General features: G+C 37.7%; 1 protein-coding gene across 1 annotated transcript in view; it reads left to right on the top strand.

The window, feature by feature from the left end:
* The window catches only part of Dock4 (dedicator of cytokinesis 4), a 445,877-nt gene that overhangs the window by 280,470 nt on the left and 142,511 nt on the right, over window positions 1-22,896 (top strand). The window contains 4 exon segments of the mRNA XM_047560480.1: window positions 5,555-5,661; window positions 17,730-17,886; window positions 22,442-22,539; window positions 22,651-22,734. Of these exon segments, the coding sequence (XP_047416436.1) occupies window positions 5,555-5,661; window positions 17,730-17,886; window positions 22,442-22,539; window positions 22,651-22,734 (446 nt within the window).

Genomic DNA, 22,896 nt, shown 5'->3' with positions numbered 1-22,896 from the left:
AAATAAAAAAAGACACTATGAAAGCAGTACTTAGAGGAAGATTTATTTCATGGGGTGCATTCAAAAAAAGAAGTAGAAATCAACAAATAAACGAGTTAACACTACAGCTCAAAGCACTAGAAAAAGAAGAGCAGACCAATACCAAAAGTAGTAGAAGACAGGAAATAGTTAAAATCAGAGCCGAAATCAACGAAATCGAAACAAAAGAAACAATCGGAAAAATTAATAAAATAAATAGTTGGTTCTTTGAAAAAATAAATAAAATTGATAAACCCTTAGCCACACTAACAAAGAGAAAGAGGGAGAAAACTCAAATTACTAAAATTCGGAATGAACAAGGAAACATCACAACAGACACGAGTGAAATACAAAACATAATTAGAAGCTATTTCGAAAATCTATACTCCAACAAAACAGAAAACCTTGAAGACATCAACAAATTTCTAGAGACATATGAACTACCTAAACTGAACGAGGAGGACATACACAACTTAAATAAACCAATTTCAAGCAATGAAATAGAAGAGGTATCAAAAGCCTACCAACAAAGAAAAGTCCAGGACCAGATGGGTTCTCAGCCGAGTTCTACAAAACCTTTAAAGAAGAGCTCATTCCAATACTCCTCAAACTATTCCATGAAATAGAAGAGGAGGGAACCCTACCAAACTCGTTCTATGAAGCCAATATCACCCTGATACCTAAACCAGACAGAGACACATCAAGGAAAGAAAATTTCAGACCAATATCCTTAATGAACATCGACGCAAAAATTCTCAACAAAATTTTAGCAAATCGCATACAAATATATATTAAAAAGATAGTGCACCACGATCAAGTGGGTTTTATCCCAGGGATGCAAGGTTGGTTCAACATTCGGAAATCAATAAATGTCATTCACCATATCAACAGACTTAAAGTTAAGAATCACATGATTATTTCAATAGATGCAGAAAAAGCATTTGATAAAATACAGCATCCCTTCATGCTCAAAACACTAGAAAAAATTGGGGTAATGGGAACATTCCTAAACATTATAAAGGCCATCTACGCTAAGCCCATGGCTAATATCATTCTAAATGGTGAAAAACTGAAAGCGTTCCCCCTAAAAACTGGAACAAGGCAGGGATGCCCTCTTTCACCGCTTCTATTCAACATCGTCCTTGAGACTCTAGCCAGAGCAATCAGACAAACCAAAGAAATTAAAGGGATACGAATAGGAAAAGAAGAACTCAAACTATCCCTGTTCGCTGATGACATGATTATATATTTAGAGGAACCTGGAAATTCCACCAGAAAACTTTTAGAACTCATAAGTGAATTCAGTAAAGTAGCAGGTTACAAGATCAATGCTCATAAATCCAATGCATTTTTATACATAAGTGATGAATCTTCAGAAAGAGAAATTAGGAAAACTACCCCATTCACAATAGCATCGAAAAAAATAAAATACTTGGGAATCAATCTCACAAAAGAGGTGAAAGACCTCTACAATGAGAACTACAGAACACTAAAGAAAGAAATTCAAGAAAACCTTAGAAGATGGAAAGATCTCCCATGTTCCTGGATAGGCAGAATTAATATCGTCAAAATGGCTATACTACCTAAAGTGCTATACAGATTCAATGCAATTCCAATTAAAATCCCAATGATGTACCTTGCAGAAATAGAGCAAGCAATTATGAAATTCATCTGGAAGAATAAAAAACCTAGAATAGCTAAAGCAATCCTCAGTAGCAAGAGCGAAGCAGGGGGTATTGCAATACCAGATCTTCAACTCTACTACAAAGCAATAGTAACAAAAACGGCATGGTATTGGTACCAAAATAGACAGGTAGATCAATGGTACAGAATAGAGGACATGGACACAAACCCAAATAAATACAATTTTCTCATACTAGACAAAGGTTCCAACAATATGCAATGGAGAAAAGATAGCCTCTTCAACAAATGGTGCTGGGAAAACTGGAAAACCATATGCAATAGAATGAAATTAAACCCCTATCTCTCACCCTACACAAAACTCAACTCAAAATGGATCAAGGACCTCGGAATCAGACCAGAGACCCTGCATCTTATAGAAGAAAAAGTAGGTCCAAATCTTCAACTTGTTGGCTCAGGATCAGATTTCCTTAACAGGACTCCCATAGCACAAGAAATAAAAGCAAGAATCAACAACTGGGATAGATTCAAACTTAAAAGCTTTCTCTCAGCAAAGGAAACTATCAGAAATGTGAAGAGAGAGCCTACAGAGTGGGAGAATATCTTTGCCAACCATACCTCAGATAGAGCGCTAATTTCCAGAATCTATAAAGAACTCAAAAAACTCTACACCAAGAATACAAATAATCCAATCAACAAATGGGCTAAGGAAATGAACAGACACTTCACAGAAGAAGATGTACAAGTAATCAACAGATATATGAAAAAATGTTCAACATCCCTAGTAATAAGGGAAATGCAAATCAAAACTACCCTAAGATTTCATCTCACCCCAATTAGAATGGCGATTATCAAGAATACAAGCAACAATAGGTGTTGGCGAGGATGTGGTGAAAAAGGAACACTCATACATTGCTGGTGGGGTTGCAAATTAGTGCAACCACTCTGGAAAGCAGTGTGGAGATTCCTCAGAAAGCTTGGAATGGAAACACCATTTGACCCAGCTATCCCACTCCTTGGCCTATACCCAAAGGACTTAAAATCAGCATACTACAGAGATACAGCCACATCAATGTTCATTGCTGCTCAATTCACCATAGCCAGATTGTGGAACCAACCTAGATGCCCTTCAGTTGATGAATGGATAAAGAAACTGTGGCATATTTATACAATGGAATATTACTCCGCAATGAAGAATGATAAAATTATGGCATTTGTAGGCAAATGGTCGAAATTGGAGAATATCATGCTAAGTGAGATAAGCCAATCTCAAAAAACTAAAGGACGAATGATCTCGCTGATAAGCGGATGAGGACATATAATGGGGGGTGGGACGGGCTAGCATTAGGTTTAGGGTTAGGTTTAGAGTTAGGCTAAGGAGAGCAGTAAGAATGAAGGAAAGAAGGACTGTGTAGAGGGAAAAGAGGGGTGGGAGGGGTGGGAGGGGTGGGAGGGGTGGGGGGGAGGGGAAAAATATAATAAACATCATTACCCTATGTAAACGTAAAAAAATAAAAAAAATAAAAATAAAAATAAAAAAAGAAAAGGCTATGAAAGAAGGAAAGAAAGGAAGAGAAAGAAGAAGGGAAGGAGAAAGGGGAAAACAATAGATCAGAGACATGGCATAGGAGCTAAAATGAAATACTTGGTCATGTGAGGGTATTTCTTAAGATGGAGTTTTTAATGTATGTTTGTTTGGTGGAAATAATTCAGTAGAAAGAAAGAAGAATGATACTGAAGAAAGAAGGGAGTAAGGATCCTGGAGTTCCGTGTTCAAGGAGTAGGAATGTAGACAGTTGACAGTGTGACAGGTGGGCACAGAGGCAGTGGGTTCATAGGTCCTGTAGTATGTGGGAGTTCTCTCCACATCATGTGACTGTGAGGAGGGTGACCAAGGTGTTGGAGGCTTGAGAAGGGAGAGCAGGAGAAAAAAAAAACAATTGTCTAGAATGTGGATTAGGTGAGTGGTGGCTTGCCCAGCTCAGCACCCCTTTGTGGTAGTGTGCATTCATTAAAGTAAATTAGGCCGGTTTGGCATGGAATAAATTGAAGTTGGATTTAACCAGGTTGGAGTGTTACAGTGGAAATGTGGAGGAATAAGGAAGCCAAGGATATATGGAAGGAGGTAATTGGACTGGTGAACCATCAAAATGGAGACTGAGACAGGAGGGATGGAGGGGAGGCTTTGTGAATCGAAGGTTCCAGGAGGCAGAACTGTTGGAGTATATGAAACCAGAAAGAATAAATAAGAAATTTAGAGGTAGAATACACAAGTTTAGGGTATTTTATTAGTAAAAGGGGGTGATACTATGCAGACCCTATGTAGTTATTAATCCTAATCTAATGGCTCAGGAAAAATTGTCATGTACGTTAAACTTTGTTTAATATCTATTTTATTTTATAATAGAGGGCAAATTGGGGAAAGTTGTTGTTTTGCTTCTTTTGCTAATTTTATTCACTATGGAATATTTAGTCATTTTATTTTTCTGAATTGAATACCATAAACTGTACCAAAAAGATAGAAAAAATTAAGTTATGAAATTGCTTCTAAATAACACAAACCATACCAAAAAAGTAGTCAAATAAAATTAGGAAATTTTTCTAAACAAATCTCTAAATCTTAAGTTCCAGTGCTATCATTGATCCAGAAATGTCTTCCCCACGGTCTTTGCTCAAATTTTTACTTAAAAAACATCAGTATTTTCCCATTTTCTCTCTAGAGTTGAAATTAATGATTTTAAGGATTTAAGAAAATCCTTTTCTTTTAAAAGTACCCACTTAAAAGAAACCACATTTTCAGGAATGTCCTCATGTTAGAGGCCAGTGCCAACCAGACAGAAGTACTGTTCTCTGCATAAGGTGTCACTTCCCTGAGGTTGAATGCTAGAAGCAATTGTAAGGGAAGCTGTTGCTAAACCTCTTGTCTAATCTTCAGGATCACTATATCTAACTCCTCGAGCTCAGGTCTTACTGTGTTTCGGTGCAGAACTTTCCTGTTCAAATGTAATGTTCCACTGCTACACTTGTGTGGGAACCTCAGATAGGCTGCTGGCCCTGGAGAGCTCTTTCCTGCACTGCTCAGAATAAGGAGAAAGTCATGTTGAGCAAACAAAGTTCTTTTAACTATTTCTCCATTGTTGGAGAAAAGAGCATGGTGGATGAACTGGAATGGTACTTAAAAGATCTAGAGCAAGTTACCTAACATCTGGGATCTCAGTTTCCTTATCTATAAATAGTAGCTAAGGAGTCTCAGAATCTCTAGCCATTGTACTTCTTAATTAGGAATCAGAAAACCTCATTGCCATTTCCAGCATCCAGGCTGATAATACAGTAAGCCTGTTTTTTAGTCTGAAATTCATATTGCCTTTCAGTGGACAAGCCCTATTCCAAGGAAGTAGCTTTCACCTGACTTACACCTGTGTGAATACAGGGAAAAAAGTTCTGTCACGGACCATGGCAGAGCTGGGAAGTTCCCTTTCCATAGGTAGTAAACAAAATCTTAAACTCCACATTCATTCATTTTTTTAATGAAACATATATTTATTAAGAACCTACTATGTTCTTGGTACTCTGAGAATATAAAATAAAACAGATAAGAATCCTGCCTTCAGTGGTGCTTAGGGGTAATGTGAGAAAAAACAGGTAATCCACAGAATTTTTAAAGCATGATTTCAGATAGTGAGTCTCATGAAGAAAATTAGGCTAAGAATAAAACTTGGAGATTAGGAACAGGAATGTGAGGGTGGCTACTTTAGATATATTTCCTTCCATAAATGCAGCTCTCCGTGTGTAGAGGAGCTAGAGTGGGGGAAGTTATATTTCTTAATGTTCTTCTTAAACACACGTGTAAGCATGCATTTAAATAAGCAAGTGATTCTTTCTTTTTCCTTTACAGCAAAGGAGAAAGGAGAGAAGAAGTTGTTTGGTTTCTCCTTTGTGCCCCTGATGCAGGAAGATGGCAGGACCCTTCCAGATGGCACTCACGAACTCATCGTGCACAAGGTACCATCCATCACATGTTGGTCATGACTGTGGATAATAGGCAGCTATTAACTCACTCTCTTTCCACTTTGGAAAGGGGGAAAAAAAAAAAATCACTGAAAAGAATGCTCTTTTGTATGATTGCTGGCAGGGAGAATGTATTCTTTTTTTTTTTTTTTTTTGGTGCTGGGGATCGAACCCAGGGCCTTGTGCTTACAAGGCAAGCTCTCTACCAACTGAGCTATCTCCCCAGCCCCGAGAATGTATTCTTGAAAGTATTGTTTGAAGGTATTTTTCTGTATTCTGTCATATTGTAAAACGTATTTTAAAGATCATTTATTTTTTTATCTTAATTTAGATATAGGTATTTGGGTAAATCTGGATGTGATCTTAATATCTTTTCATTTCTTTGATAAGATTAAATAAACCTTACCAATAAAATTTTAAATACTGTCAATACGTGCTTTCCCTATGTATCTGTATGTTGCAAGAGGTCAATTTAGCATGGTCAGGATTACATGTCTTTCTTTGTTTTTTTTTTTTGTTTGTCTTCACTTTGCCATGACAACTTTTGTAGTTTTCCTTTTAAAACAAGAATTATCATAAAAATGTTTCAAACAAAGTGTGCTGTTGTAGGCATCCAAAAGAAAATTCAGGAAGTGAGAAGCCCATAGATATTATGAGAATACTTGCATTAAGGAAATATAAAATAAAAATGTATTTTTAACATACACAGGCAATTTTCTCATTCATATCCCTCCATTTCTATAACCCTGTGATAGTCGAAGCTCTCATCAGTTCTTACCTGTGCTAACTGGTCCTACTGATCTGGGTTTTATCTCCCTCTAGGCCAAGTTCTACCCCGATATTAAAGGTAACCCATCTAAGATACTGATCCACCAAATTCATTTCTTAATCTAGGAACCATGCAAAAGCTCCTCATTGCCACAAGACTCAATCTTGGGCTTCTCAGGGTATGCTAGGTCTCCACCTTCACTGTTTCACTTCTCACCACTTTTTATCCCTTCATGCTGCAGCCCTCCCTTTCTAGTTGCTTATACCCTCCCTGCCAGTTCTGTCTGTTCTCCCTTTAAGGACTCCTGAAATCACCCTTTCTACCTGATTGTCTCTTGAGCATCTCCTGGTGCTCACCTTGCCCACAACCTCCTTCAGAAACTGTTACCAGCTTCCTGGCTTTACTGCTCATGTTCCCAGCTGACCAAGTGCCCTCCCCTGATCCCCCTAAGTTTCTGCATGCATCTCTTACTATCATCACCCCAGATGCATCTGTGATCCCTTGCCTTATCCTAATATGTTTTGAGCCTCTCTAAAGCAGCAGCTATGTCAGAAGGATTCTATCATGCAGTAGATATGTAGTGACGATTTGTTGAATGCATAACAGGATTATAAACAAAAATTTTCTTTACTTTTAGATAACTAATAAAATAAGTAGTGATGAACAGCACATCTGGTCATTCCTATTTTTATGTGCATGTATATGTATGTGTCTGTTTCTTTAATCATTTGTTTCCTTGCTATTTGTTCAATGTTTATTGAGGAAAAATTACAGCCACACACTGTTCTAGGTATTGAGAATATAACCAACACAGTCAAATCCCTCCATTTCTGGTGCACACATTCTCTTTATTTCATAAAGTTATCTCAAGAAGCTAGTGCATAAACAAAAATGACTTTATGACATTTAGTAGTACATGGATGGATCTGGAGACCTATCATGCTAAGTGAAATAAGCCAGTTCCAGAAAGCCAAAGGTTGAGTGTCGTCTCCGATATGTGGAAGCTAAAGCACAATGGGGGTTGGGGAGAGGGGAAGAATGGAAGTTTAGTAGATCAGACAATGGGGAATAGAATTGAAGGAACCGGAGTAGGAAAAGGAAGGACAGTGGAATGAATCAGACATAATTTTCCTATGTTCATATATGAAAATATCATAGTGAATCCATTCATGTATATGCACAAGAATGGGATCCTAACTAGAATAAGTGTATTCCATGCTCGTATAATTATATCAGAATGGATTCTACAGTCATATATAACTAAAAAAGAACCAATAAATAAATAAATAATTAAGGAGCTAATGGTGTTAAAATATAAAGATAACATATTGTAGAGTAAGAGTAAAAGTAAGGCAAACAGAAGAATGTACTAGACACCTTGGATGATCTATTTATCTCCCCTAGAGGCCAGGAACTCCCTTATAAGAGAGAATAATATGATAGGCAGGGTCTTAATTCACTCTTTTTTCTGAAAGATGAAAATAGCATAGAGGTCTTGGACATTAAACTTGACTCAGAATAGTCAGGACTAAGATAATTAAAACTGGGGTAATAGAAGAATGAATTGCTTCTGTATCACTTGTCACATATGGACAGTCACCTGTGGGTTGAGAGTGCTTCTTCAACTCATGCTAGTTTTGCATTCGAGTCTGGTTGATTTCCGTAAATGAGTGCGAATAATACCCAGACTCTTAAGTTACTTTACTTCCTAGAGAGATCCGTGTGCGTCAGATGCCAGAGGACAGATAGCAGAGCTCACTTCTCCATGACAGCAGTTAGGAGTCCAGCTGACACTGACTCCCACAGGCCCAGTCTCCTCCTTTATCAGAGGCCTCTCTTGTTCCTTTCCATACCACTAAAACTTTTCTTGAAAACAGAGTTTTGAATGAGTGCAGGCCCTTGAATAAATTTTGACTGAGTACTCAGAGTTCTGATCCATAAAGGCAATTTTATTTGAACTTGAACAGTTTAAAGGACAGGAGTTCCCAGTGATCATCCTCAGCTAGAGGGGAAGCTCAGGATGGTGTTGTTAGACAATTTGGGGCAGACCTTCATTGTACAGACCTGTCAGGAAGCATTAGCTTTACATCCAAACCCCCACGTTTCAGAGTTTGCTTATGAACAGGGCTATATCATGTTGCTTATTCAAAGATTTGTGAAATTCTTGCCAACCTTAACTTCTGTTTTCAGCCAGGTCGATGCTGTGGTTTTCTTTCTCATGTAAATAAGCCAACGAGTTCAGTTTCAGCTTAAGGCCATTTGTAGTTTGTGATTATAAAATTATATTAGCAGCATAATTCTTATCCTGCCATGGCAGGAAGGCACCCAGTCTGCTGATAATTGCAACCTTTAATGTATTATTTAAAAGGAGATACACAGGGTGGTGGGGGGATAGATTTCAAATCAATAGCTAGAAAATTAACCCATTTGACAAGTGATGTTGAGATGATGATGATGGGGCCACCCTTCTTTTCATGTTTGGAATGGTTTCCATGGAAATAAACTTCAAAATCTATAAACCTTTCAAAGGTGTAGCTCTGAAAGAGTAAGGAAAAGAACTTTATCATTTATCATGAGAGATTTGGTCCTTCCAGAACCCTTTTGTAGCCCTCAGAATATCAGCAATATTCTCAAGTGACTGATGGGTAGGTCCAAAACTTCCCTCTGGAGTTACAAATTTGCTAATTACAACATTTAATCTCAGTAAGTTTTTTCATCTCACGATATTTTGTCCGAATTGTTGTCTTTCTCAACTTTGTAGGGATATTTTTGGCTTCCTCTGCCCAGCTATTGCTGGAAAACAAGTTAAGAAAAGAGACTAAAGTAATGAGGACGGGAAATTGTGTTTTCCAAAACTTAAGTCTCTTAAGGACAATGATACGAGAATCCAGGAGGAGGACAGCAAGATAGAAGCTGCACGCTGGGGTCCTCATTCTGCCTGATTCTGTTGGAGGGTTCTTAGTAACTGAAATAAATTCTAAAAACATCCTCGGGTCAGTAAAATTAAGTAAATAAAATTAATAACACAACCTGCTTTTGAGAAATTGAGGTTTAATAAATTCATATTGCTGATTATCTTATACCACAGTGGTTAATGTGGCCCAACTCAACAAAGGTAGGGTTTTGCTTAGTAGAGAATCTGATTCCTTTAGCAGGATTTATTGGCTTCCTAATCCAAGACATGGGAACTTGAAAAGGGCAAGGTGAAAAATCCCAGATAGAGGATGATACTGTTTCCTGTGGGGAAAGGATTAGTTTAATGTGATGATATAGATTGTAAAAGTCCTTTGCAGGTTAATTTATTTCACCTTTGCTACCTAAAATGTGTCCATAAACTCTTTGTGGTTCATGTTTTTATTCCTACACATTTTCAGTTTCTTATGCCATATTCTGTTTCCCAGCTGGTCCATGTATTCCAATACCACCTTTTCCCACCAGTCACTATCTTTGAGATGAACTTCTCTGATGCAGTAGGAAACTGTTGCTCTTCACTTATCCTGAACATCAGTGTAGCCTTTCCCTATAGTATATTTGTGTTCATAACATTAGAAACTGAAGGGAGTCTGGAATTTCAGATAGATTGAAGGATTTGTTACCTTACTTATTCTATATGCTGCTCAAATAACTTTGAGAAACTTCTCTTGGAACCATGAGCAGACAGTCTTCGATGAGCCAGAAATGTATTTGTTCAGCCCAGGCTTGAGAGTAGAATTGATCACTGAACTCTTGTTTCACTATACACCATGAGAAAAAATTTTAAACACTTGGAGAAAAATTTAAAAAGTAAATAACCCAGTTAGTTTAGTATAAAAGTGTATACAACTGAATACCAAAGCTAGAGGAAAGAAAATTTAAAAAACTAAGATACATTAATAGGTCCTACAGCTATATGTATGTGAAATCCATCCTGAAAGCCCCTTTCATGCTAACTACTAGTACTACTTCATTCTTCCAAAAATGATCTGCTTTAGTGAAATCTGGCTCACCTCTGCTGAGAGTGCTTCCTGGGTACCTGTTGGGGTGGAAAGCTTGTCTCTGAAGCCTTGTGTCTAGTTGCTGGAGGTCAGCTGTTTCCCTGCCCCTTTCAGAAATACTGACTGGCTCTCCATCCTCTTTTGAAGAACTTGGCTACCCTCTATGAGGCTTTTTCTATACATTCTGTGACTTTCTGCCTGTCTTACTGGACTTACTTGCATTTTACTTCAGTATGGCTATCCTTTGGCCCCTTTGTTCCCACCCAGCAATACATGCCACCTGAGAGCTAAATAAATACTTGGTGGATTGGTTGGACCAATGAATAGGTGAGGTGGGGAGGAGAGGGTAGATAGGTGGGAGGATGGGGGATGGATGAAATAAATGATCAGAATCATCCCATATCAAAAATCCTAAACTTACTGTATCCTTACCACAATCTTTCAACCTTCAATTTTCTACTTCTACTGAAGGAGAATAAGATGGGAAAACAGGTAGACCTCTCCTTACTTCACTTTCTTCCTTTTCATATTTGGGGTATTCTTTGTTCTTTAGTTCTGCTGTTCCCACATGGGAAATAAAAACAAGTCCTGGGTCAGTCTGTCAACTCTGCCTTCTCCTTGCCCCCTCCTTTACCCTGCTGCAGGCAGTTGGGCATTACTAGAGGAAATTATAGTGGTTACGGATTAGCATTAACCTGATGGATGTAGATGCAGGTGATCCTAGAGGAAATTATAGTGGTTATAGATTAGCATCAGCCTGATGGGTATAGATGCAGGACCACCAACAATGCAGGCAGACTAATCACCTCCCTCACTCCATCCCCATAGAACTACTGGCAAGATTTTACCATCTCCCTACCCTACGACTTCCTGTCTACTTAATAGAGAAAACAGAAGCCTCCAGAGAGGAACTTCCTTAACTTCCTGTGCTCTCCCTGCTGCCGCCTGCAAACTTATCTGCATCCTTCTCTTTCTTCCTGTTTCCTATCTCAAGGGATGAGGCAAGGTTCCTTCTCTCCAAGGCCAATTCTTCTACTTACTACCCTCAGGGTCTTCCTGCCTCCTGTGTTTTCTGGGATGCTGACCCTCCCAATGTCCTCCCTCTTCTTCCTGCATCTGTAACTGTTTCCTCTATTTGGCTCTCTTTGCTCAAAGTATAAACACTTCAGCATTTTTTCTTTAGGAAACATTAAAAAAAAAAAAAAAAAAAAAAACTAGCTACCCCACTCGGTCTTCCCTTTCCATCATGACACCCGGTCTACATTAAAAACCAGTCTTCTCTCCCTATCCCTACTTCCTTGTATCCCAGTCAATCTCATTCATTGTTACCACCATTCAAGTAAAGTTTCTCACCTCCAGGTCATTAATGTCCACCCAGAAGCTAAAGTCACTGGACCAAAAGAATTAAGAATGTTCTTCCCTTTCTTGACTTCCCTGAATTAGCAGGTGACAAAGTTGATTATACCTCTTGCAAATCCCACATTCTGTCATCTGTCTGGCATTGTTCTCTTGAGTTCCATCCTTCTTCTGCTTTGCAGATTTCTCTCTTTACACAGTAAATGTTGTTGTCATGGATTAACCCTCTGCTACCTTCTGCCTTGGATGCACTCATCCAATTCCTTGGATTAACTTACTACATTTCTTTGCTGATTACAGCCAAATCTGATTTTCTAGTTCACAACTTTTGCCAGCCGATTGAACATCTTCAGTTGGTTTTTACAAAGATACCTCAAATTTAGCATGTTCAAAACTGAGCTTTTAATCTCACCTCCATCCACTCCTGTCATGAGCAGAAACCTGTAAGATTTTCTTGTCTTGTCACACTCATCCTCCATATCTAAATAGCCAGTTGCTAAGTCTGGTAATACTTTAATTCAGGGAATTTAAACCAGAGGTGACTATCAGAATTACCCGGGGGTTTTCTTGTTTGAGAGATCTGGAATAGTCCCTAGGCTTTTCTGTGTTGAACAATTTTATGTTATAGCCATAGTATACTGCATGACTTTGTCCAGCTATGCCTGTGCATTTTTAACAATTATTTTTAAGATTTATTTAAAGAGGAGTTGCAAATATTCCCATGTAGCTGTCACTCAGGTATTCTTATGTGAACCTCTTATATAAACTATAACATATCTATCAAAGTTAAAGTAGTCTTGGTAAGGCACTATTCACACAAGATTTACTTGGATTTCACAAGTTTTTCACAACCATCATTTATTGTGTCCCAGGATCTCACATTCCATTTAATTGTCATGTGCCCATGACCTCTTACATGTACATATTCCCCAGGACCTTTACATGCATTGCTTCCTCCCTCCCTTAGCTTTTCTCCCTTGCCTGTGGGGTGACCCTCTTATCCTCTAGGACTAAAGGTTAGATAGTCCTTGTAGAAAGCCTCCTTTCCCTTCCCCAGGAGAGCAGCTATCCAGAGTTCTTCAGAGCTCTGAACTCAGTACTAACAAACAAGCACTGAGGTCAGACAGGTAATAATGCCCTCAAGTACATGGGCTGCATCCATTTTCTTGTTACATTCTTAATACTGAATTGAAGGACTGGCTAATAGTAGGAATTTATTAAATGTGTAAGAATGATATTAAGGATGACTAGTTCTATTGAAAAAGTCCCCCAAAGTAGACAGTTTGCCACCAAAAACTATTTAAATCTGGTATTACAAAATTCCAACTGGACTTTAACTTACTATATTTTTTAATTCTCTACTTCCCACAAATTACTGACACTTAATTTGATCAATATGCCGTGATTTCTTTGCCAGTTTTTTTCCTGAATAAATTGTAGTTGTCGGTCTCTCAATCACATATCTTGTGTAATTGCACGTATCATATTTCTAGAGCACTGTACATGACTAACCACTGTGTTTGTCTTTCATGTACCTAAGACAATAGTCCCAAGTAGTTTATCATATGATGTACCATTCACTGCTATTTCCATTCTGGAAAAAAAAAATGGTCTGTGAGCAAGCCATGTAATCTCAAAGATGGAAACTACCTCTGCGACTACAGAGTATGCATTTTGATACTTCTGTAAGAGTCTAAAGGAGCCTATTCCCCCTGGTCAGATCTGATTTCAGGCCCAAGTATGATAAAATAGCTGGTTCTCATCTCCTTCTTCTTACTTGTAGTAAATCAACTCCGTGCCATTTTAAGATGACTGCACAGATTCTGGCTTGTCAAAGCAAACACAGAGAACTGTCTTTTACTCTGACAGCGACATAGTTTTGTTCACCCGATCCAATAGCAATGTCATGAGGCCTTGTTTTGCCTGGAAAGAACTGCTTGATTCATTCTTCCCTCAGCCAGCTACCATCATACATCTACCATAACACTCGCAGCCCTTGAGCTGTGTTTTTCTCCCATAAGAGAACAAGTTCTCTAGTAAGGAGGACAGTGTCCTCTTGTCATATCCACACTGCTTTGTTCCATGCCTACCCTAAGTTTGATGGGTAAAAATCCCTTTGCCAAAGTCAAAACAGTCCATGTACAGGTGTTCCCCAGAATGCAAATGATCCATACTTTACCACCGGTTCAGTTTGGGAGGATAGATGGATTTTACCACAATGACAAAACCATCTCTCACTTGCCTGAAGTGGAAGAATCTCAAAGCTGCAATTTGATGCAGCTGTCTCAGTACTGCTCCTATTTTCAGGCTTGAATATTTCCAAATAAAGCACCAGTAGTGCCAGCTACACTTTCCAGACTCATTTCTGTGGCTTCGTTGACTTTTAGCCTTTCACCTAACAGAGAAGTTGTTCATTCCCATTTATTTTCTCTGGTAACATATCAGAATCTCATTCATGGTAGACCCTTCTCCCACCTGGATGAACAATATCTGGGGCATTCACCACTGACTCTTCTCTCTCACTGGCTTCTGCTAGTGAATTGTGTACTTTCTGTTAGGAGGCTGGGTAACCCTTTTGACTGAAACCCTTGCTGTCACCTGTCCCTGCCCTGTAGTCCTACCCTGTTTCTACTCTTCCTTTCTAGAGTCCCATCCACCAAACAAAGGAAGTACTGACTTCTGGCTCATTCTTTGTAGTCTCAGGCTTAAGTGTCATGTCTCGTCTTCTATATGTCCTTCTTACCCATTACATCCTGGTCACATGATTCCTTTTTTTCTCTGAGTAGTTTTAGCTTATAGACCAGTCATTTCACTGAACAATGGATGCATGGGCTTTTTTCTTTTGAAATCATTTCACTTCTACATTACCACTCAGAGCCCTCTCTTAGGGTGTCTCCCACACATATTCCTTTTTTGTTTAAGCAAACATGTTTTGAACTTTCTTAACCATACCTAATACTCCACATTTTATGTACAGATCAGTAAATTTTAAATGCATTATATCAGAATTCAAAACTGTGGTTAAAACAACTGTGGAAAGAGGAAATATTTCATAGTAGTTGCAAATACAAACTTTGATTCATATCCTGAAGCTGACACTTACTACTCTTGTGACATTAGGCAAAGCACATAAACTCTTCAGGTTTATAATATCCTGTTTCATAGGTTGTTATGAGAAGAAAAGACACACAAGTACTTAGCAGTGCCTGACATACAGTATGTTCTCATAAACCATAGTTGAGTCGTTAAATCCAGTATTTGTATTATGTGTTAAGCATGCATGCTGAAAACCTCAAAGAAAAATAAGATATACTATAGAAATTTCTGAATAATTTCTTAAACACTTCAGAAATTGATTTAAACCTCTCCAAAGAGTGGCTATATGTTTTTCTTTATTGAGTTTAGGCAAAATTCTCTGTTTACCCTCCCCCTTCACTCTGCATGGTCATACACACACACACACACATACACACACACACACACACACACACACACACACACACCAGTGTTCTTAATGGAAGGTCTTGAAATAACTTTTGTGTCTAAAGTGTTGTCCATATTTATTATTGTGTTTTGTACTTGAGTGAATGTGATAGAGTTTAGCTGCAAGAAGCTATCAAGGTGTCATGTCCTAGGCTCAGATGCTTAGCTCCCCAGGGAAGAGGGAGGAGGGAAGTGAAAGATTAGATAAGGGAGTGGGGAGATAAGAAATATGTCCATACGGTCAGAATGTCTGTGGACAGAAGGAGCATACCAGACTAGGGCAGGCTGCAGTTCCTGGGGAGGTGACCTGGAAATAGCTGAGCAGCCTGTCTGGCCTGGGTTTGTCATAGACTTTAGTCATCATAGGTAGTGGTGGTTAGTTGTGTGGAGGACAAATCAAGCTAGAGATGGGAGACCTGAGTATGTTCCTAACCCTGAAGATCAGATCCAGTTGGGGGATAGAGTGAATTTAGGGTGTTGTGTGACTGCTATGATGGCCCTGACACCAGGAACAAGACTAGGTGGGGCACAGTGATCCCCAATTCCAGAACCTTGCTTTACCCAAGCAGTTTTTCTGAAGAAAGCATTTGAAGTGTTTACCTTCTAATCATCCTGTAAATTATATATGTGTATTGTATGCAGTCATCCTTCTATATGAAATAACCCACAGTAATAAAAGGAGGCATTTGGAGTTGTCACACCAGAAGAGAATTACGGAGACTGTTTATTATGTTTGAGTTGATACTCTTGTTATGGGGCAGATTGGTAGTAAGAATATCTCATATTCTGATTTTGTTTCTGTAAACTCTTCCTAAAGACTTAATGAACATAAGAATTTTTTAGAAACACACTTTGTGAGTCCTACAAAAAGTCTCAAGTAGAAGGGTTTCTGTGATTAAACTCCTGCCTGTTACCAGGAAAATACTTGAACCAATTTAATGAAATAGAGTTCATATGAGTTTTAAAATTTATACCCCAAATAGGCTAAACTGTCCCATGTCTATATCTGTTAACAACAATTTTTCTCAAAGTTTTAATTTAAGATCACTCTTGTCATTACAAAAGCAGCATACAAATAAACCAAAATAAGATAAAAACCTTACTCTCATTATTAAGATTATGTTAATTGTTAACGCCTTAGTGTGTATCCTTCTAGTTGTATGGATTTTTAAGATAAATGATAATAGATCATATGTATTTATTTTTAATGTACTATTTTTTACAATTAATGATTTTTTTCAATCGCTAAATTCTTATCTCACTTAGAACTTAATTTACAAATCCCCACAAAAATATTTGAGCAATTCAGCATGCTTGTCCAAATCTAGGACCATGTGTTATATCAGGCTGTCTCTGAAGTGTTGATTAATCTAGAACAATCCCTTGTGAACAACACTATTCGAAGAGATGGGCCATGCCTACTGCAGAAGGCTCCACATTCTGGGATTGTCGTTTTTAAAAAAATTTTTAGGTATATTTTTAATTGTCGATGGACCTTTATTTTATTCATTTATTTATATGCAGTCCTGAGAATGGAACCCAGTGCCTCACACATACTAGGCAAGCACTCCACCACCGAGCCACAATCCCAACCCACTCTGGGTTTGCCTTAATGCTTTTCTATAGCATTGCTCAGCATGTCACTCCATCCCTGTGTTTCCTATGATGCCAAGTTGAACATCTTTGGTGGGAATGCATTGCAGATGATGTGTGTCCCCATGTTGCCTGCCTTGGTGTGATGACAGCCTGATCCCCCACATGCAATCGCATTTGTCCTCTCGCCAGTAGGAAGTAATTTGTGTGTTGGCATCACATGAGCATCCAGATCCTCATCAACGATTTTCCTGCTGGTTTTAGCAGTAAATGGCAATCCTTAACTAAAGAAATAATTACAGTAGGGATACAATATTATATTTTTTAATCTGTAATTTTTTACATTTGTTAGACAACATTTTCTGTGAAGAAATTTCCCTTGCATCGTGGGACTATTAAATTATCTGAAATACCCTTTCTTTAATTGCTGGTTTTCAAAGTATAGCTTTAACAGCTGTCTCAACTGAGATATTGGAAAAATTTAAGCATTCTTTTGGAAAATCCTCTGGTCACTGCAAATATGATTTCTTGAGCATTTCCAGTGTATCAGGGACTGTGTTAAAGGTTTTATGTAATCTAATTCTTCTGACAAGATAATGAGGTTTTAGAGAAGACAACAGAAACTCTAAGTGGTTAAGTAACTTGATAAGGTCCCCCACATTGGAAATGACACAGCTAGGACTTAAATTCAGATTGATCTGAGTCCATAATCCATACTTAATTCTTTTTACACATTTTTATTGCATTTTACTTAAAAGCCAAATTCGGCTTATAATGTTTTTCAGAATGTTTCCTGATTCATAAGTGGTTAGAAATGGAAATTATGCTCAATAATTCTTAATGAGGTCTCCTTTCCTCTCTTTTGTTTTTTAAAATATTTTTAACAGTGTGAAGAAAACACAAACCTTCAGGATACTACCCGCTACCTCAAACTTCCCTTTTCCAAGGGCATTTTCCTTGGGAATAATAATCAAGCCATGAAGGCAACAAAGGAATCTTTTTGGATAACATCTTTTCTCTGTTCCACAAAACTCACACAAAATGGTAATGTATAATACAATTATATTTGAAAGCCTCTGTACCTAAATGTATGTATGGATTTTGGTAATAATATTCTGCAAATACTACCGTTACATTTAAGAACTTTGCCCTGAAAAGTTGTTGATCTGTTTAAGATTTTCTATAAAATGGAAACAGTGGTGACCCAATGATCTTTGATTGCATGAAATATAAGGACTTCAAAATTATTCCAAATCAAGTACACAATTCCTCAAACAAACCATTAAAACCCAGCTGCATTTTAAAAAAAGACAAAAAAAAAAAAAATACCATCACCTTAATGTCTTGTTTTATAGCTCCATAAACAGTGCTAATTGCAGGCTTTAGAATAAAGCCTGTTTTTTGTTTAATTAGATGGATATTGCTTTTCTGCTCTGGCATTACTTTTTATGTCAGTGATTGTTTAGCAAGTTATGATTAATAAAGCAAGCTTTTCTCCTTGGCAAATTGTTATGAAACATCGTCTATAATGAAAGAAGTAAATTAAACATTTTTTTTTTCAGTTTTTCATGGTTGCCATATAAGGCCCCTAGCTGGCACCCTGAATACTATATTAATAAGTTAGATTCATTATGTTGAGGAGAATCACTTCCTAATAAGGTATTGTGCCTCATAGAATGCTACCGTGCCTGAACATTTGTTAGGTGTTATTAGTTCTCTCTATTGTGTCATGGAAGAAGGAAACATAGTTATTCTCTTAGAACATAGTATCAGGAAAGAAGCAAAATATAGCAGTATATTGACCACTTTAAAAATACCTCTTAATTTCAGCATGCATTTATATAGGATTCCAAGTTAAGTTGTCCCAGATTTCATCAGTATTCAGAGGTAAATGATTTTTACTTAAATAAAACCTCCATTGACAAAACTCAGTGACTTTAAGGCATTAAGTAAATCTCTGATATTTGTTTTGGGGCCAGTCTACCTCTGTGGAGGTTATGAAGATGACAAAATCAATCTGTTACTGACTCTCTTAGGCAAAATTTATATTTATCCTACATGGATTAGGATGAACACAAAAAATTCATCCTAATGAATAAAAAAATTATATTCATCCTACATGTTATAGAACTCACATTCACTTTTAACTGAACATCCCTAGTAGAATATTTCAGGACTGTATTTGTTAGCTATTGCTGCTATTACAATTACCACAAACCTATTGGCTTAAAACAACACAAGTTTATTACCCTATAGTTTTAGATATTAACTATCTAAAATCAGTTACACTAGCCTAAACTTAAGAGGAGAATACTTTTTCTTACCTTTTCTAGTCCAGAGGCTGCCTGCATTTATTAACTCTTAGATCTTCCTCCACCTTCCAAAGCCAACAGCATAGCATCTACAAATTTCTCTCTTACCCTCTTCCATTTTTTAAGGACCCTTATGATTACATTTGACCAGAAAATGCAATATACTCCTCCTATTATAAGACCTTTATTCACATCTGTAAAGTCTCTTTTGCTCTATAAGGTAAACAGTCAGTTTCTAGGAATGTGGATGTGACTATCTTTGAAGGACCTTTTCTACTCTCCATTCAGATCAACCCAGCAGTAGATTCACTGACATTGTAATATTTGGCCTTGCATCCTGAATTTGTTCTAGTTCAAGGACTTAGGATGTTGGAATTATGAACATAAGAAAGGGAGAACCAAATCCTGAAAATTAGAAGTTGCTCCTTTGTAAAAGAAGAAAACATTTCCAGATAAATATAGAAAATAAACTATTTATGAAATCATTCTATTAAACATCTCACTATATGGAAGGTGGGATCAGAATTCCATGCAATACCTGGCTAATTTTTGGAGACTGATTATCATTTTGACTTTGATTAACCTTGTCAATGTAAGACAGCTTAAAATGAGCCAGGAAATGAATAACATGCTTTAAGAAGTAGGAAGGGGGAAGGAAGTCAGTTGATCTTTCTGAAATTTACATGCTAGACACACATCTCTGTGTAGAAGTAATCCAGTTCCAAATTGGAATTAAATTGATGTGTATTCATTTTACTTCACTCAGAAAATATACAAATCCCATTTCTACTACAATTGGACATTTAACAAGTGATACAGTCCCTCAAAGCATTTTCCTAGAGCATATTTGCATTTCAGAATTCCTTGTGTCTATGCACTCGCTATGTATTACCCAATATTGTCCATGGATAGTGTGCCAAGCCAGGACATTGAACTGGACATGAGTGATTGCCAGATCAAGTAGAGATTTTAAACAGGAGTGGGGTCATGTCATCTCCATATTTTATAGTTCTTATGGTATACTTAGTAAATGCTTCTTAAATGGAATACAGAAAATCCATATATTCAGAACATTGTTCCTTATTTGCAGCTAACTTATCTTCATATGATTAAAACAGACCTAGGAGTTGACTATTCACCTTAACTTTGAGTACTTGGAATACACGATTATGTTCACACAGATATAACTATTGTGTGCTTCCATGTGCTCTGTTAAGAGCAGTCCCAGTGGGATTGTCTGAACCACTGTAGTTGGTTGTCAAACTCTGTTAATGAGAATCCTGATCCTCGGTGATTATAAGGCATTAAGTAAACCTCAGGTTTACTGCCTCTGGGGATGCCACTGTATCGCCAGTAGAGCCACCTCCTGAATTGGACAGGGCCCTGAACTTCCCAGCAACTACTTCACTTGAAAGGGAAGGGAGGAGAGCCAGGGGAAGGAGTGAGTGAGATGGGGTGGGAAGTGAGAAGTGAATGGCAGGGGAGCTTTTAAAAGAGAAGATGCCAGGGAGACGTCCTGAAATTAGGTGCAAGAAGAAGAGGAAAGGAAGAAACAGGAAGCCAACAGACTAGGAGAATAATAGAGCCCTGTCTCTCTAATTCATTATGGGTCTCACTGTGGAAGTATCCAATATTCCAAATAAAGCCAATCCATTTTTAAAAGGTTTCAATAATATCCCCAGGACGTCTGAGTTAGAAAGCAATATTAAACATTTTCAGGGTTTTGGGGGGGTTTTGTTTTGTTTTCTTTTGTTTGTTAGAAAACATCATAAATCTCTGTTTCAAAATTAATATTTTTAAAAATTCTTCATTTTCCTATTCTAAATCATCCTCCTCCACTTCTCTGTTGTAGATAAACATTCCTATTTAGTACAGGTTGAGTATTCCTCGTCTGACATGCTTGGGACCGGAAATAGTTCAGGTATCAGGGGTTTTGAAATTTTAGCATATTTACATATGCATAAGGTATCCTGGGGATGAGACCCAAGTTCAAACACAGAATTCATTTGTGTTTCATGTATACCTTATATATATAAGCTAAAGGTAATTGTATGCAATATTGTTAATGTTCCAGCATTTTGACTGTTACCCATCACATGAGGTCACAACTTAAGGGGCCTGCAACTTAAGTGCATTTCCACTTGTGGCATCCTGTTGGTGCTCAAAAAGTTTTGGATTTTGAAGTATTTTAGGATTTTGAACTTTCAGATTAGGAATGCTCAACTTGTAGTAAATTTCTTACTAAAATCCTTTATGAAGATTTTCTATCATCCGACTTTGGTGAAATTGTTTCTCTTTCCTCTTGAGATTCTTGTGCTTTTTCACATTTCTGTTCAATCCATATTTTTCTTCTCAGTTACTTCCTTGATTTTTGTGAAGTTTGGGGCTTTTTCTTTCCTCATTAGTCTTTTTGTCTCTCAGCAAGTCCCATTTGGGTTTCTTCTGAAACAAATGCTTTTAAGTGAATTTCTCACTATTCAGCCTGGAAAATCCCTCCAGGCTACTCTAAACCCTACTGAGCCTGGAAGCCATCCTTGCTGGGCCTACAGGACTCAGGGCCCACATGGCAATTGCAGAAAAGAAGGCAGCTGCAGAGCAGGGACTGTGCTTACCCAGAATCTGGGGCAGACAAGAGCCTATGAAATCTAGGAACTGGCATTCTCAGGTCTGAGAACCCACTAGATCATCTGCCAATGCACTGGGCTTGCCATCATTGTGCAGCAAACTTCTAGTCCTGCAGGGTTTGGGTCACCTTGCCCATCAAGAAGACCTTTGTTTCTGGGCAAAGTTGGGTTAGGCAGAGTATTCATGTTTGGAGGTACAAACATAAATAAAGGAGGTTCCCAGCCCCCAAGAAATTCTCATCTTATTAGGAAGAGGCACAAATTATTCAACAAATATTGTCAATCAACTGCCTGCTCTGTTCTGGGTACTAGTAGTACCATAGGTTCAAGCTTTGCTCTATTTTATATTGATGTTTATGGTCAAGTTGGGGCATAAAAGATAGGCATTACTATGAGGTGGAGCACATAGAAGAGATGGTTAGGTAGGGATCTCAGGAAAGGCTTCCTGGATGAAGCAGCATCTGACGGGTGAACTGAGGATAAGTAGGAGCAGGGAGGAAATAATTCGAATACACTGAAATAAATGCCATCCCAGCGGTGGCTAGTCACAGTCTGTAGGAGCCTGCAACTTAAGTGGCCAAGAGGGGCAAGCAACATGTTTAAGAATTCAACTTTTATCACTTCTCTGTAAAGGCAATTAATCTTCCTTTTCTGTTTGAAAAGGTGATATGCTTGATCTTTTGAAATGGAGAACCCACCCAGACAAGATCACAGGCTGTCTCTCTAAATTAAAAGAAATCGATGGCTCAGAGATAGTAAAGGTATATGCTATTTCATTACCCCTCTTGGAAACTCATAGAATAAAGAACATTTGGAGGAGAAGGATAGACAGGATTTTATTCATTCATTTACTGCTTTTTTAAATCCAACAGTTTCTGCAAGATACACTGGATACCCTATTTGGAATTTTAGATGAAAATTCCCAAAAATATGGGTCTAAAGTGTTTGATTCTTTGGTAAGTGCAAGTTCACTTAATTATATTGTAATGGTTTTATCTCTCAATCTTGATTTTCATGGGGCTATTTTAGAAATATGCAGTCAATAATATATGTTTATTTTTAAAGGAACAAAAAACAGTTTCAATTTGCATTTCATTTTATAAAGTTCAATTTTCTTT

This window comes from Sciurus carolinensis, chromosome 8, assembly GCF_902686445.1.
Source record: "Sciurus carolinensis chromosome 8, mSciCar1.2, whole genome shotgun sequence".
NCBI classification, from domain to species: domain Eukaryota; kingdom Metazoa; phylum Chordata; class Mammalia; order Rodentia; family Sciuridae; genus Sciurus; species Sciurus carolinensis.
Note: the sequence above shows the minus strand (reverse complement) of the source record. Positions and strands in the feature narration are given on the sequence as shown.